At 28.7% G+C, this 16,769-nt stretch overlaps 2 protein-coding genes across 2 annotated transcripts; both read right to left on the reverse strand.

The window, feature by feature from the left end:
- Positions 1 to 519: 519 nt before the first annotated feature.
- Positions 520 to 1,964, reverse strand: LOC140878188 (GDSL esterase/lipase At1g29670-like). Its single transcript, XM_073281800.1, has 5 exons — positions 1,722 to 1,964; positions 1,516 to 1,640; positions 1,168 to 1,410; positions 833 to 1,079; positions 520 to 734 (listed from the first exon to the last, which is right to left on the reverse strand). The coding sequence occupies exons 1-5, from the start codon at positions 1,942 to 1,944 to the stop codon at positions 520 to 522; spliced, it is 1,053 nt and encodes a 350-aa protein (XP_073137901.1). The 5' UTR covers positions 1,945 to 1,964.
- A 1,318-nt stretch (positions 1,965 to 3,282) lies between these two features.
- On the reverse strand, positions 3,283 to 5,647 carry LOC140885208 (GDSL esterase/lipase At1g29670-like). The gene is made up of 5 exons (XM_073292154.1): positions 5,400 to 5,647; positions 5,185 to 5,309; positions 4,103 to 4,345; positions 3,666 to 3,915; positions 3,283 to 3,555 (listed from the first exon to the last, which is right to left on the reverse strand). Exons 1-5 carry the CDS (start codon positions 5,638 to 5,640, stop codon positions 3,341 to 3,343), a joined length of 1,074 nt encoding a protein of 357 aa, XP_073148255.1. The 5' UTR covers positions 5,641 to 5,647; the 3' UTR covers positions 3,283 to 3,340.
- Between the last annotated feature and the right edge of the window lie 11,122 nt (positions 5,648 to 16,769).

Here is a 16,769-nt window from a genome sequence, read left to right on the forward strand (position 1 = left end):
TCTGCACACTTATCGATATTACTATTTATTTGTAAGAGATACGTGACATATATAATTAGCTGCTATTTTGGGGACGATACTTATCGACCCTAAAGAGTCGTTAAAATTTGAACATTGGTTTTCTCCATAAAGATATTTGAACGTACGTTCAGACATTTCAGCAGACTAGCTTCTCCACTTCTTCTAATGATCTCATCCTTTTAATTATCTTTTATTTATTTTTTTTACTTCTATTCTTAATTTTTATCTTCTTTTCTTTTTTAAATTTTGTTTGTTGGTTTTTTTTTTTAATGTTTAAAGTTGAGGGACCCGGCCACCCCCGTCAATTACGTCGACCCTGCAATTGATAATAATTGTTATCTGTGTGCATCAGATAATTAATTAATATCAACAAGAGCTCCCATTCCTCCATTCGATCCATGCATCTCTAAAACATAATATTATTCAGGTTTACTACGAACACGTAAAATAACTTATTCAATAATATTACATGTACGTTGTGCGTGCGCGCGCGCGCGTTTATTGCTGAGCAAGGTGTCTAATGTCATATGGATATGCATCCATGGGTAACAGGGAATTGTAAGATCTGGAAGCTATCAAGCCATTCACTATCTCTGTGGTATGATAGTTATCATAGAAAATATATAGATCCCTGTCGATACACGGGGCCCGGTTCGGAACACACACTCCGACCGATGATACCGCACAACATGGAGCATTCAAAACCGTAATACCTGCGTGCGTATTATATATATATATTATTCGCAAATATCATCTTCAACGTACAGTTGAAATATATATATATTTATATATATTTTATTGATGCACTTACCAATAGAAGAAGGATTAAAACTTGAGATGCTGGTGATGTTTATGTATGTAAACTTTGCACCAGCTACATTGGCATTGAGGTTGTCCACCAGAGGCTTCAACCTGTTGTTGAATAGTTGCACGTAGTCGTTCACGAAATCGACACACCCCGACGCGTTAGCCGGAAACATCGTCAACACTTGTGGGATGCAACCTAGTTGTGGAAGACCATAAATCGCCACCTTTCTTGCCCCGCTCGTGTACAAGGCCTGCAGGTGACAAATTAATTTTTATATATTTTTAATTCAAGAAAATGTGATACTTGCAATATAATTAAATACTAAAAAATTAAATCACCTGGAGTTGTGTAGATAATTTTTGAATCAAGAATGCTGCAAATTTGTCTGGTGTAAATAATGCACTTGATGGGTAATTTTGTGGCTGTATATAATTGTTAACATAATCGTTGCTCCCCATTTCCACGGTGTACACGCACTTGTTGAGGTAGTTTTGGACTTGACTCGGGCCGAGTATACGTGCCAAACGAGACATTGTCATCAGATGATTCGATAACTGTCTGTTCATACTGATGTCGTCACCCTAGCCATAATATGGTATAAAAATAATCAATAATGATGTGATGTATATATTATTGGCGTAAAAAAAATAAAAATTGGATTTGACGAAAAATATATAATTAATTACCAGTGCTCTTCCGGTATCGTCGAGGATTCCTGCTCCGGCGGACGCATAATTTACCCCTTTCAAGATGGCGGAATCTGTAGCTGTTGCGAAAGGCGAGATGGGATTATTGAATCCTAGCAACTTAGCTGCAACCATGGACATATAAGTAATTAATATGCATAAGAATATGTATGTGTAGGATGAAGAAAGAAAATGAATGTACAAACCGATAAAATCCGGGATATTTTGGCCGTTGCTAAATCTTCCGGTCGGGCCGGCGGGGAAATCGATCCCGTAGGGTAGATAATTTGCCTTGAGCAATGTTCTGAGCATATTATTATTTCCATTATCTGTTAAAGAAGCTCCGAAGAGAAACAGACATGGGACTTGCTGTTGGCTTTGAGTACTATGTACATGGGATTGCATGAAAAAGCTTATTATACAAATCATAACCCATTTAATATGTGCCATTGGATATATAGAAAATTACTTGGAGATGGAGGTTTGGTTCAGAAAGCTTGCGTTACCTAGATAGCTATTTATAGAAACTCTCTGAAAGATTTAAGATCATATGCAAAGGGCGGAGATATGACATCGGATATTTCATCAAATATGGATGCGTGTGAAATATGGTCTAAGACTAACAATTTATATTTTCAGGGATCTAATATATATATGTGGAAAATGTAGAATATATCCATCACATTCTTTAATCCCGCATAATAATTTATATTTTCGATCAGGGATCGATCTAAAATGTGGAAAATGTAAGGAGTAAAATGAAATGTATATATAATATATATATAATAGAGACTGATATGACGTTTGGTCTCTAATTACGTTTCGATCTTCTCTGATACGGTTACAAATTTCCATTTTTAATTTCTTGTCGTTATACTAGTCATCCACCGATCCACACACGCAATGAGTGTGTTGTTAAAACATAAATATTTATTAGTATACACAGCGTTGAGTTATACATTATACTTAAAATTACATGATTATCTTACATGCATTTTTTAAAGATTTTTTAATTTCCAAATAAAGTGTAGTGATAATCATCATGTAATTTTAAGTGTAATGTGTAACCCAATATGTAACACTCCGTGCACATGTAATATGACCCAATATTTTATTATTGTTGTTGTTGTTATATGTTTATTTCTAATAAATTTAAATTTAAAATTAAAATATAGGCAAGAAAAATAGAGAAAATCATGGGCGCATGCGCATAAAGTTTATAATAGAGATGTAAATTTTTTTTTTATTTTTTTTGGCTTTTTGAAGGATATTTTAAATATTTCATCTTTGGTTTCACTAAATCAATTTTAATTCGGTTACTACGTGGTGCTCGTCTTTAATATTATAGTAAGATATATATATATATATATATATATATAATTTTGATTTTGAAATTCCCTTGATTTATCAAACTTATTTGACGGAGTGAAAATGAATTATATTATCCGACTTTCGAATACTCATGCATGAAAACTATCAATACTAGAAAGGATATCATAATTAATCACTAGCTATATATATATTTTTGAAAGAATGATTAGTACTATATATATTAAAATACCAATAATATTGTACGCCAAATGGATTAAAAATATATCTAAAAAAAATTCATATATGCATGAGTGATGAGCCCGTTATATATGGTGCATGGTCATTCCAAAGGCTTAAATCGATCTCGTAAAATTGATATATAGGTTCTATTATTATTCCAAACAAACCCATTATTATTATTACTGTTATTATTCAAGGAAGTACGTAGTATGTGTGTGTGTGTGTTTACATTTACACTTAATTTATTCTGAGATATGTTGGAAACAATAAATATTTATTGTTGAGCAAGCTGATTGATGTCGTACGGAGACGCGTCGGACGGCGAAACAGCATTATATGTTCGGGCAGCTGCAGCCTGATTTATTATACCTGTGGGATGAAAATTGTCGTAGAAAAGAAATTGATTTCTGTTGCTACATGGAACCTGGTTTGGTTCACACTGCCCTCCTGCTGATACTATACAGCATGGTGCATTGAAAACCCTAATTCCTGCATATATGTTATATATACATTCATTCATTCTACATCACTAATATAGCCTTCCAATATTGTAATATATTAAAAAGCACAATATTAATTAATATTGCAGTAGTACTTACCAAGAGCAACAAGATCAATGCCGAGTGAAATGCTGGTGGTGTTTATGTAGGTAAATTTCGCACCGGGTAGATTGGCGTTCAGGTTGTCCACCAGAGGCTTCAGCCTGTTGTTGAATAGTTGCACGTAGTTGTTAACATAATCGACACATCCCGATGCATTAGCCGGAGTAGAAGCCAACAGCTGAGGAATGCAGCCTAGAAACCCGAGACCGGAAACCGCCACCTTTCTTGCCCCACTGCTGTACAAGCTCTGGTGGCATATTATGCATTTGAGAAAAAAAAAACATCAAAAAATAATAATGTGGCCATTTTTTAGTCCTTTTTTTTTTTTTTATCGGAAGTGACACCGTGCAAAATTTAAGAAAGAACCAAAATCGCAAAAAGACAAATATATATATATATGCATGCAGTTTTTCCAAATAACAGTAATTAGTTACCTTGAGCTGCCGAGAATATTGTTGAATCAAGCGTTGAGCAAACTGATCTGGTGTAAATATTTTACTCGACGGGTAAACTAGTGGCTGTAAATAATTGTTAATATAGTCATTGCTCCCCATATTCACCACATACAAGCACTTGTTGAGGTATGCTGTGACTCGAAACGGGCCGACCAAAAGTGACAAACGGGAGATTGTGATTTGATGATTCAATAACTGTCTGTTCAAACTGATTACATCACCCTATATATCAAATATATATATATATATATAGAAAAATTAATAGTTAGCATTCATGTGCATTGTTTGATTCATACAATATATATATTCGTAGATTATTGTTTTCAGCATTAAAATTCCTAGCTTACTCTAATTAACTATCGATATATATATATATGGCCGCGGAATATCCGTGCGCGAGTAACGAAGACGAATATTTTCTCAACTTAAGGTGCATAGTTCTGTTCATTGATAAATGACAGAGATGTTCGTGATAAAAAATAAATGTACATGACGTTAATAAGTAAATAAATAAATAAATGTACATGAAAATCCTGGTATCTAGTTATTTTTGCCCATAATTTTTTTTTTTTTAAAAAAAAAACACATTCTTGAAAACCCACACATATATTAAAAAAAAGCTAAGGAAAACTATAGGTTTGGTTCCCTATGTATATTAGGTTCTTTATAGTACTTTAGGTCTTCTATGCAAGGCTGTTAGCCTTGAATATTTGGTATTTTAGTCATTTTTTCACGTGGCGCCGAGTGTTATATGTGTTGAAAAATGACCGAATTTTCCAAAAACTGAAGATAGGAAGCTGAAAATGAAATTTGTCAATAAGATCAACGTCAAAAACATAAAGAACTACTAAAATGCAATTTTTCGATTAGAAAAAAACTATACATATTTTAATTTTTCACTCTGAGAACTTAAAATACAATGTCTAAAGGTAAATAAGAGAACATATTAACACAGAGGCAATGATTTTAAGACATGGAATCTTAAAAATTAATAGAGAATTTCTAGGATCTCCATAAATAAATTTGATGAATCCTAAATAAAAATAAAATAAATTAATTACTAGTGCTCTTCCTGTCTCATCGAGGATTCCTGCTCCTCCCGACGCATAATTAACTCCTCCTTTCAGGACACTTAATCCAGCCGTTGCAAAAGGCGGGATTGAATCAGCAAATCCTAGCGACTGAGCTGCATGCATCCATGGATAATATTTACGCATACATATATATATATATATAATGTTAATAACATGAAGAGATGGAATATAATGAAACGAACCCAGATAATCTGGAACGTTCTTATTGTTGGTGAACCTTCCGGTCGGGCCGCCGGGATAATCAATCCCGTAAGGCTGATAATTTGCCTTGGCCAGTGTGAGACGCATATTATTATTTCCATTATCAGATAATGAATCTCCCATGAAGAACAGACACGGGACTTGCTGGCCATGGATCATAGATATTAATATGCATAGCATAAGAATCATAACCCATTTTGTATGAACGATAATATGAGCCATTGAAAGAATTAATGGGAGAGGAATTAAGATGATGGATATATAGTGAGAAAGTCGTCTGCATTAGATAGCTGCTATTTATAGAATCTGTTTGAATTTTTAAATGCAAATTTAGGCAGATTCAAGGGAGAGCTGCATCACTGTATGAATTATGATCAGCTCGAAGCGTACGAAAAAGTTACTTAAAACATAATGGCATCACTTATTAGATGTACAATTTTGACGTCGCCTCAGTTGGGTACATAGGGCCGTTTCCACTGTGAGTGTGGTGTGCGGCATATATGCGTGGCCTAATTAGTGGTGCCATATATACGTTTAATTACTTTAAAGATTCTATGGTGTCTAACAGCTATAGAGACCGGTTTGATATATCTATGAATATATACGTAACGCCATTTTCTTTGACGAATATAAATTTTTATTTTTGAAGCGTTGACGAGTATACTTTTGACATTTTGATTTCATTAATAAATATTGTACACCATGCATGTTTCTGTCGTGATAATAAGTTAATCAAAAGGTTAGATATATTTATGGTTTGTTAATTCCTGGACATGATTGTAGTCAATATATTTTACGACCGTTCAAATGAATCCCGAAACGCTTAGAATGTACTATAAAAACTTTGGGGAAAAACAATCGAATATTGAACTTTAATCAGCATTGGAACACTTAATTTAAAATTTAAGGAGTAAAAAGAGAGAGAGAGAAGGAATGTTTGAACAAAAATAATTAATTTGTGCTCAAACATATATTAATATAGCACTTACTAAATTTTTAATACTAACTTTAATTTATATATTACTTTTTTATTCACACAATATTGGTTTTGAGAAATCAAATATACTATGATATAAGTACCCGCAAAAAGATTATGCCCCTCAAAATCATTTCATTACCAACTCGAATCATGAAAAAAAAAAAACAAAAAAAAACACACACACACACAGACATACCTTTAAGACAATATAGTTATATATGTGTGTAGAATTTGTTTGAGTCAATCTATACCTAGGGGTGGGTTTTCGATATACCGTATCCAAAATATTGATATGAAAAAAATTCATACCGATACCGATATCGAAATTTCGAAATTTTGATATGAAAAAAATCCATATCGATACCGTATAGATACCAAAAACAAATTCGATATACCAAAAAAATGTCAATATGTCGAAAAAATTTCGGTACGGTATACCGAAAAATCGATATTTTGGTTCGGTATCCTAGTCTATACCATGCTTAGGTATTGTTTGGAAAAACTTCTAGAAAGCACTTTTCAGCTTTTTTCTTACAAAACTTTGAATTTTGGTGAAATTTTGTGAAAGAAAAGCTGATAAGTCCTAAAAACTCTTCCAAACACTACCTTAGAGTAGCATTACTTCACCTATGTTTTAACATAACATTTAATATTTACCAGATGATTAATTGACATGTTGTGGTGTAACATAGGGTTTAGTACATGCCGCCCGCAGGACACTTTCCTGCGGGTGATGTGTAATCCCATGATTGGTTAAAATCAGTGGGCCCATGTATTTTAACCAATTATGAGCCGCCACGTCACCCGCAGGGCACTATCCTGTGAGTAGCATCTACTCAACCGTAACATAGAATCAACTACCCGCCTATATCTATACTATCTTATAATGCTTGAGACCATTATAAAAACTATTTTTGGTATGGTGTGATGACACCAAAATTTCTTCCAGTTTTGCCCTTTTATTGCAGCCAAATTTTCACTTTGCATCAGTTTCTCCCATTTTCTATTCAATTAAAAATCTAACTTCTCACACACATGTATTTTCGGAGCACAAATTTTAATATAATGCATTATATTATACACGCAAAACGTGTGCTCCGTAACTAGTATGCCATAATGTGTGGGAAAGCGTTGAACGTGGCATGAGCCGCATGACCCCATATCTAATTATGGTGCAATAACTGAAATACGTAAACGTTATAGAAAGTCAATGAGGGTTAAAATGTAAAATAATTATTAATGTTAAGTAAGAAATACTTAATATTGAAGAAAAGACTAATATCAAAGATTAAATCATAGCCAGAGATTTATGATGGTGAGAATAAATTAAAATTTTATATTAATAAAAAAATTACACTCGAATAATTAGAGGAAGTTAATTTGACATCATTATTCATATTTATATATATATATAAATATAAAAGCAGAGTTTTTACTAAATATAAATATGGTAGTTTCCCGCCAAAATGTAATTACTAAAACAAGAAACCATTTAATTAATGTTATATATATTAATAATTAATAATGAGGATAATGATAATGATTTTTTAGTCAAGATTTGAAATTTATTATGATATTATCATTATTTTAAATTTCAATTAGTTGTTTTGTGTGTTAGAAATACATAAATACTATATATGATAATATAACAATTTTCGGTTCAAAATTTTATAAAATTTATATTTTAAAAAATATTTCAATTAATTTTTGTTTCTCCAAATATATGTAAAAATTAAATGCTATATATATAATATTGTTTCAAATTTCAGTTAATTTTTTTTATATCTGAAAATCATCATAAATACAATATATGATAATGTATCAATTTTTGGTTAAAAATTTGAAATTTAATCAGATGTTATCAGTATTTTTAATTTTAGTTAAAGTACGTCCATATATGTGTGAAAATTTCCATAAACACTATATATCATAATATAACAATATTTTGTTCTACTTTTTAAATTTGATATTGCGTTATCACCATTTTTAATATCAGTTAATTTTTTATAGTATTTTAGTTAATATTTTTTGTTCATATATTTGTGAAAATTTCGCAAATATTTACTATACATTAAAATACTAACGTTCAGTGCAAAATTTGAAATTTAATTAGACGTAATCAATAGTTTATTTGAAATTTGATCCGATATTATCACTAAGTTTAATGAAGTTTAATTTTTTAATCTACATATATTTAAATTTTTCGTAAATGATATATATGATAATGTACGAATTTGTAATTTATTTTTTTTATCTATGTATATGTGAAATTTACTATAAATGATATATTTATATATGATAATATGCCGATTTTTTTTATATATAAAAATTCAAAATTTGGTATATCTGATAAAATTTCAATAAACTCAATAAATGTTATACAAGATAGCATACCAATTTTTTATTACATATATAATTAAAGCACACAAATGCATTTTAAATTTTGCTTCTTTTAGATTGATTCACATTTCTATGCGCACACACATACACACATAATATATACTAGCATAATTCCACACATGCAAATATAATATATTTTTTATAAATAATATTTTATTTTTTTTCATTTATAAAATAATATAAAAATAAATTTAAAATTTATTTATCAATTTATTTTATCTATAATGTTTTAATAAAGAAAAATATGGAAATTTGAAATATCAAAATTTTAAAAAACACAAATAAAAATAAATTGTAATATTTATATCAATGAGGTTAATTTTGGCAAATAAAAAGATGATGTCTAACTTAATCTAAGGGAGAAATTTTTTATATAGAGGGAGGGATATATCGTACAAAAATACTAATTTCAGATTTACTTGAGAGAAATTTGATTTGCAAAAAATTAATAATAAAAAATAGATAATAATTAATATCGTAAATATAATAATATAGCAATTTTCAATTAAAAAATTGATGTGTCTTTGACATAATTTAGAAAGTATAATTTTTTTTAAAAAATAATCATGTTGTAAAAGAGAAATATATCAATATTGACTATATACATATTTTATACGGAGCAATAAACGCCTAAAAGTTTGTTTTGGTTCAAATTTATTAGATTTACTATAAATACATAAAAATTACTATTTCAAATTGAACACAATTGAAATATATAAACAATGCATAAAATACAAAGCCATAAAATAATAATTCGATGAAATAATATTATATATGTATGTGTGGACACATTAGGCGGGCACAATAGGTGGACAACATTACCATATATATGTGTGTGAAATATTCAATAATTTTTATGTGTGTAGAATATCACAATTTACCGTTTTTACTGATGAAAATTTGAAAACTCCACCATATATATAAGAAAAATATAATTTGATTTGAACACACACGAAATATATAAATTGTGTTCAAATACAATACCATGATACAAAATTCAATCATACATAGATGACTCAATTATTTTGATAAGATTAGAGTACTTATCATTGATTGACACTTCAATCTTGCATTGGGTGTTTAAGCTATGATTAGTTCATTATTATAATCTACTTTTGAAAATATTTGAATTCAAGAACTTTAGTTATCTGAAACATGTGAATGTTATTAATTCAACAAAAAATTTTGCTACGTTTAGAGTTAATTTTAATTTTTTTTAAAATTTCTCATTTCATTTATGGTGAGCTTTTTTTTATTTTTTTTATCTATATTTATATTTTGTCAAGAATAATAAGTTACCATGTACTTTATGTAAACAATTTTTTTTTTATAATTATACAATATATAGTCAATTTAACCAATTTTTATTTAATTTAATTGTTCAAAATACTTACTAATTTAAATATTCAATTATATAAAATAATGTTCCGTTCATCGCACGGATGAAATACTAGTATAACGAAAATTAAAGTCGCGATCATTGATCATGATCGAAGGTTTCCGCTTGTGACTGCTTGCTCGAGTCTAGTAACGGTGAAATCATTTAACCTACATTGGATCAACTCTTAGGACGGAGTTTCCACGAGTTCCCGGCTAGACGACTCAACTTAGCCAGTCCGATTTCTCCTGTATACATTGTATTACACAGAGGGCATGGTTAAAAGTTGACTGCCCATGTTCAAAGATTAGCTGGATCTTATACTCTCACATGTTCCAGTACTGCACTAGCTAGCAAGAAAGTCATATAAGAAAAATATTCTGGGAAACTCGAGATATGCTAACTGACATACTGATATCCCGGTAACCAAGTATGGTACAAGTAGACATAAATCATTTTTTTTTTTTATGTATTATACAGTCTTTGACTTAAACATCGGAGAGTTTTCGCGCAAAAAAATGATCTCTCCATGCTGATCTTTCACCTATTTGTTGGTCTGCTTTTCAGGCCGCGTGAGCAAGAAAAATCATTACGTACAGACAAATCGATCACAAACACGAATTACAATTCTGCGAATCGATAACAAAAATCAACTCTTAGTTAATTATATAACCACACATAGATTGATCATTGATCGATTCATTACATCTTCATCACCGTGGGTGTAATTATAAATAAGAGAAACTTTATATTTTGATTTTGAATAAATTGAAATCGATTAATTAGGATGAATTATTGAAGTAATTGACTCAATGGAATTAAAAATAATTGGACCCAGCTTTGGGGTGGAAGTCAACTCCCTACTTTATGCTTTAATTCATTAAAGTCCATGTTGCAATAACAATAAAAATGCTTGAGCAGCTAAAATATCGCATTAAAATTAGAAAATCAGAAGAAAAAAAAAATCGAAGCTCGAAAACAATAATTGGCGTTGGCTGAACTTCAAGAGGAAAATAGAGTTCTGTACATGAATTTGAGCACAATTGGCGATCCAGAAATGCGTGAAATTGTGTGAACTGAACGGGCAAAAATTAAGGAATAAAGAAAACAAGCATCTGAACAACAAGATCGTGACATGTATGGCCAATATTTGGGTGATATTGGAGGATCTGGATCTAATTTACCACCGTATTGATTATTTGTTTCAATGATACCGTTCTAATTGTATTTTGAATTATGTGTTCTAATTTGCATGTGTGTTTCCATCATGTATTTCAATTACGCATTTCTAGATTGATTATGTATTTCAGTTTGTATTTGTATTTCAATTTTCAACTAGTAGTATTCTTTTATGTATTCGAATTTGATAGCTAGTAGGTGTGATTAATCCCGTCAAGCACAAGTTCTCGAAATTTTTTTAATTATATATATTTAAAAATTTATATTTTAATTTATCTAATTTTTCAAGATTTTAATTGTTTTAGTTATAAATGCTAATTTAAAGTTAAAAACAAATGCTAATTTAATTATTTAAATATGCATTATGGAAGTTAGTTACGTCTTTATGACTTAATATTTGTTTATGTAATGCTAAATCAAGAATTAGATAGACATAATTAAGGATAAATTTTGTTTTACATTTAATATTAATATTAATATTATTAAAAGAGCTCAACCTGCCTAACACGTTTTGACTTTGGGAGCAAAGTTGTTGCTCTTGCGAATTATATGTTGGACCGGAAATTTTGATGAGTTTGTATTATTAAATACTCACTCCCGATTTAATACATTCAAAAAATGATTGTACAATTTTCAAGATACAGTTAATAGATATATATTGGTAAAGAAATGTAAAAAACTATTACTAAATATGACGTATGTCTATATATTTGGGACAAAAAAAAAGAATTGGGGAAGACGGGGATAAAATTACGTGTAATTTTAGTTTATTTTCGGCGAAAAAGAATTCATAATTATTATTTTCTCGGACGTATACGGGATAAACTTTGAATATATGCAATGGTCTAGACTATATTAACGTAATGTTTCCAGTGTCTAAAAAAAAAATTTATAATCATTTATTTTTAAAATTTAAAAACACTATCTAATTTATTTAATCGCGTTATTAGTTGACATCTTTGAGCTTACTATAGGGCATTTGCTATAATTGGCCAATTGTCTCTCGAGACATGACAACTACACGCTTTGAGATCTAAAAACATAAATTATTTTTTGCTAATAATTCATGGATGATCACTTCTAATTAAACAGTGAAGTCCGAATTTAATTATAAACTTTACACGCTACATGAAGTTTAAGTAGTTGCATATTAGGAGAAAAGTGTAAACCGTAAAACAGAAATTAGAGGTGTAAATGAATTAAGTGGACTTGCCAAAATATTTAATTCTTATTTCAAATATCGAGCCCAAATTATTTTGGATGGTTAGAACCTGAGCTTTTATACTTTATTAATAATATAATATAATTATATAGTAATAAATATATTTCAAGTTTTTATTTTTTAGATTGCGAACATGTTTAAATATTTCGAGATAAACTCCAACTTTAATCTTGATACTAACCAAATTTGAGCAAAAATAATTCAATCCTTGAAATTTTATTTATACTCGTAAGTATGACGTGCGTTACACGTGAGATATACCATGGTAACATTAAGTTTTTTAGGCTAATGAAAATTAGATATTTATATAGACTTATTTTTTAAAACAAAAGCTTCATTCTACTTGCAAGTGAGATACATAATGTTTGGAATATAGATACTTATATAGATTTATTTGGGAAAACAAAAGATTAATTATCCATTGAGAAATTTCAATATTGAAAAGCATAATGTTCATTCTAAACTCTTGATATTAAAAAAATTATAAATTCTTCTCTTGTTTAATTTTCACTGTTGGGACCATGTCCTTGTTTTGTTTCAAATTCTTCATCCTTCAATTAAAATCAGCAATCTTCTCATCATTTTCAATCTCTATGATATCTATTTTGGAGGAGGACTGACTTAGATTTTTTTTTCGCGGTTTTTCCATTTTCTTCATGCTTTTTAATATATTTTTGGGAAAATAGTTTTTTTGTCCATTAACTTGTCTATTTTTTGGTTTTGGTCAATTAACTTTCAATATTTGGTTTTGGTACACTAACTTTTAGTTTAGGCTATTTTGGTCCAAATGTTGATGTGACACCGGAAAATGCTTACGTGACGTCGAGAAAATATAACGTGGTATCGGAAAATGCTGACTTGTCAAGCTGTCACGTCAGCAATTGGACCAAAATCACCGAAAATTTAAAGTTAGTGTACCAAAATCCAAAAATGGACAAATTAATTGACCAAAATTTTTTTTATTAAATATTTTTTAAAGGAATGCTATCAGTTTGCTCTATTTTAATCTAATTTATTTACGATCTTTAACTCAATTGTTAGCCTTGTATTTATATTTATCACATTAACCAATTTCTTCCATAGACACATATCAATCTCATTTATCATTACGTGTTAATTATTTTATCAAGCTTAATTTTGAATGCACTATCTAAATTAGTTAAGAACTTATGTTATTAAGAAAAATACACTTGATCTAGTATTGCTGCTCAATATATTTTTCGAACAACCCAAATCGAATCACATTGTACCTAAATTTGCAATTTATTTAAGAAAACCGCGATTAAAAAATAAATCTTAGACTTAATCGCATTATATCATAATGTGGTGCCAATTTTTTTATAAAACCTCATCGACTGCACCGTTTATTTAATTGTTATTTTATATCTTATTATTATTAAATATATAAATAAGAGATTACTAATTTACTAATTATATATATTTTAAAAAAAGAATACATCAGTTTGGTCTATTTTAACCAATTTTTTTACGATCTGTAACTAAATTGTTGTACCTTTTATATATATATATATATATCATACACATTAAATATTTTTATAATGCTTAATTTTGAATGTACTATTTAAAATTAAGATCTAAAATACAAATTTGACACAATAATTCAAAGACGTACAAATCACAATGTGGATACAATTAATTAGTTAACACACAAAAAGATAAATAAAACACAGGTTTACGTTATTTATTTAACACAATAAATGAAAATGATTAGAGGACATTCTTCCATAGACACACACATCAATCTCATCTATCACTACGACTTAATTATTTTTATAATGCTTAATTTTGAATGCACTATTTAAAATTGAGATCTCAAACACAAATTTGACACAATAATTTAAAGACAAAACACCTCATTACATGACACGGTGCCAAATTTTCTTATAAAACCCCATCGATCACACCTCTTATTTAATTATTATTTTATATTTTATAATTTTTAATTAGATTTACATCTATTTAGTATTTCATGCGATATTTATATTTATTAATTACTAAATATATAAATAAGATATTGCTAATTTACTAATTATATAATTTTTTTAAAAAAAGTATTATCAGTTTGATCTATTTTAACTTAATTTATTTATGATCTTTAACTCATTAATCGTTAGCCATTATATTTTATATATCTATCATATTAAGCAATTTATTCCATAGACACACATATGAATTTCATGTTTCACTACCTGTTAATTATTTTTATCATGCTTAATTTTGAATGCATTATCTAAAATTAAGATCTCAAACACAAATTTGACACAATAATTTAAAGACATACAAATCAAAAATTGATACAATTAATCAGTTAACACACAAAAATATAAATAAAACACCGATTTAAATTATTTATTTCACACAATAAATAAAAAAGATAATAGGACAACACAAATTTAACACAATTACACATGTATACACATAAAATGGACATTAATAAAAGGACACAATTATAAGAGGACAACACAAATTTAACACAATTACAATATGAATATAAGGGTAAAATGAACATAACTACAACACATATTTAATTAATTTATTTAACACAATAAATGAAGAAGATAAAAGGAAAATACAAACTCAACACAATTACAATATAAATATAAGGGCAAAATGAACATTACACAATTCAACTCATCCTTTTTAATAGAACTAGGAAGGTGGCATGTGCGTTGCACATGAAACACATAGTGATGATGTTAACATAACTGAAGACATGTTGTATGAAATCGGTTGAGCAAAACAATCTAATTGTGTGAGTGCAATGAAACGAAAAAACTTATAGCTAATATATTTCATAAGAAATAAATTAGTCAATTAATGTCTATTTATGTTTTAAATAAAAAAGAGGTAGTAATGGTAAAAAGCGAAACAAAGTCCTTATAAAAGCAGGTAATCAAGTTTTGATAGAATAATCTGTTAACGTTTTTTATTTTTTTCCCCTTTATGAAGTAAGTTTTTTTTGTTACGTGCAACACGTGTCTTGATGCGTTTTGTATATTCTTCAAGAAATTCGTCATCTTGTATGTCCATTGCAGTGTGACTTGCTTCACTTTTCTCGGGAATGTTTTTCTTTGCAGATGTGGATGCGGATATGTTTGATCCTTCGTTGACGGCACACTTTGTCTCCTTTGATCAATGATTTTTTTTTTGAATGTGGTTTTTGAATGATCTCAACAATCATTAAAACCTTGTCTTTATAGTTTTTGTCAGTGTGATCTAACTTGACCAAAAACATGTGGTTTTCTTTGTGATAGCTAATTATGTCATTGTTTTTCTGCATTGTATGTTAGACTTATTATATTAGATCATATATTTTGAAACAATATGATGAGGAAAAAATGTTTTAATTTCCTAATGATCATATATGTTGATCTTACCTGGTCACAATTCAGTATGTATTTTTCGATCGGAATACTAATGAATAATGTGATAGTTTTACCAAACATAGTTAATCTTGCAACTACAGTTTCATCTTCAATCAAGACATTAAGTTTATACCTGAGAGTGTAGTCAATAAGTACATAATCATTTGTTGGTATAATGATCTGCAAAAGAAAAATTGGAAGTAGAAGTAATAAGAAACCTTGGAACTATCTCGATGGATATATCTGTACAGTTTGGACAAGACATTCTATTAGTTGTTTTGTAGCAGTCGTACAACAATTGTTGTAGGTATCATAAAACAGAGAGACATTGTTAAGAAAAAGATGGCTTTTCCCGGATGAAATGAAAATTGGATACATGTAACAATTGAAAGATTTCCCATTCCTTTTAAGTTAATTAATGTATTTTTAATTTGTTATTTAACAAAATACATATTAGTTTTATTTATTTATTTATATATGTGTCAGTAAATGAATGCTATTTGACGAAAAATCAGGCTTTTGATAAAAATATATTGTTAATTGATTTTTTTTTACGAAAAATAGATTGTGTTATAAAATATTTATTTATTTTAAACTTATGAATTTTGAAATTTTAAAATTAATGCGGTCAAAATTTTACGAAAAAGTAACCATAAATTTAATGAATATTCATTAAATATAAAAAATGAAGATAAGTGGTTTTGTTTTTAGAAAATCATTTGTTCAAAAAAAATTTCAAAAATATTATAAAATATTAAAACGTTTTAAATTATTTGAAATAAATTAGGTGTATTTATAATTTTTCAT

The sequence above is a fragment of the Henckelia pumila genome, chromosome 2 (assembly GCF_033568475.1).
Source record: "Henckelia pumila isolate YLH828 chromosome 2, ASM3356847v2, whole genome shotgun sequence".
Taxonomy (NCBI): domain Eukaryota; kingdom Viridiplantae; phylum Streptophyta; class Magnoliopsida; order Lamiales; family Gesneriaceae; genus Henckelia; species Henckelia pumila.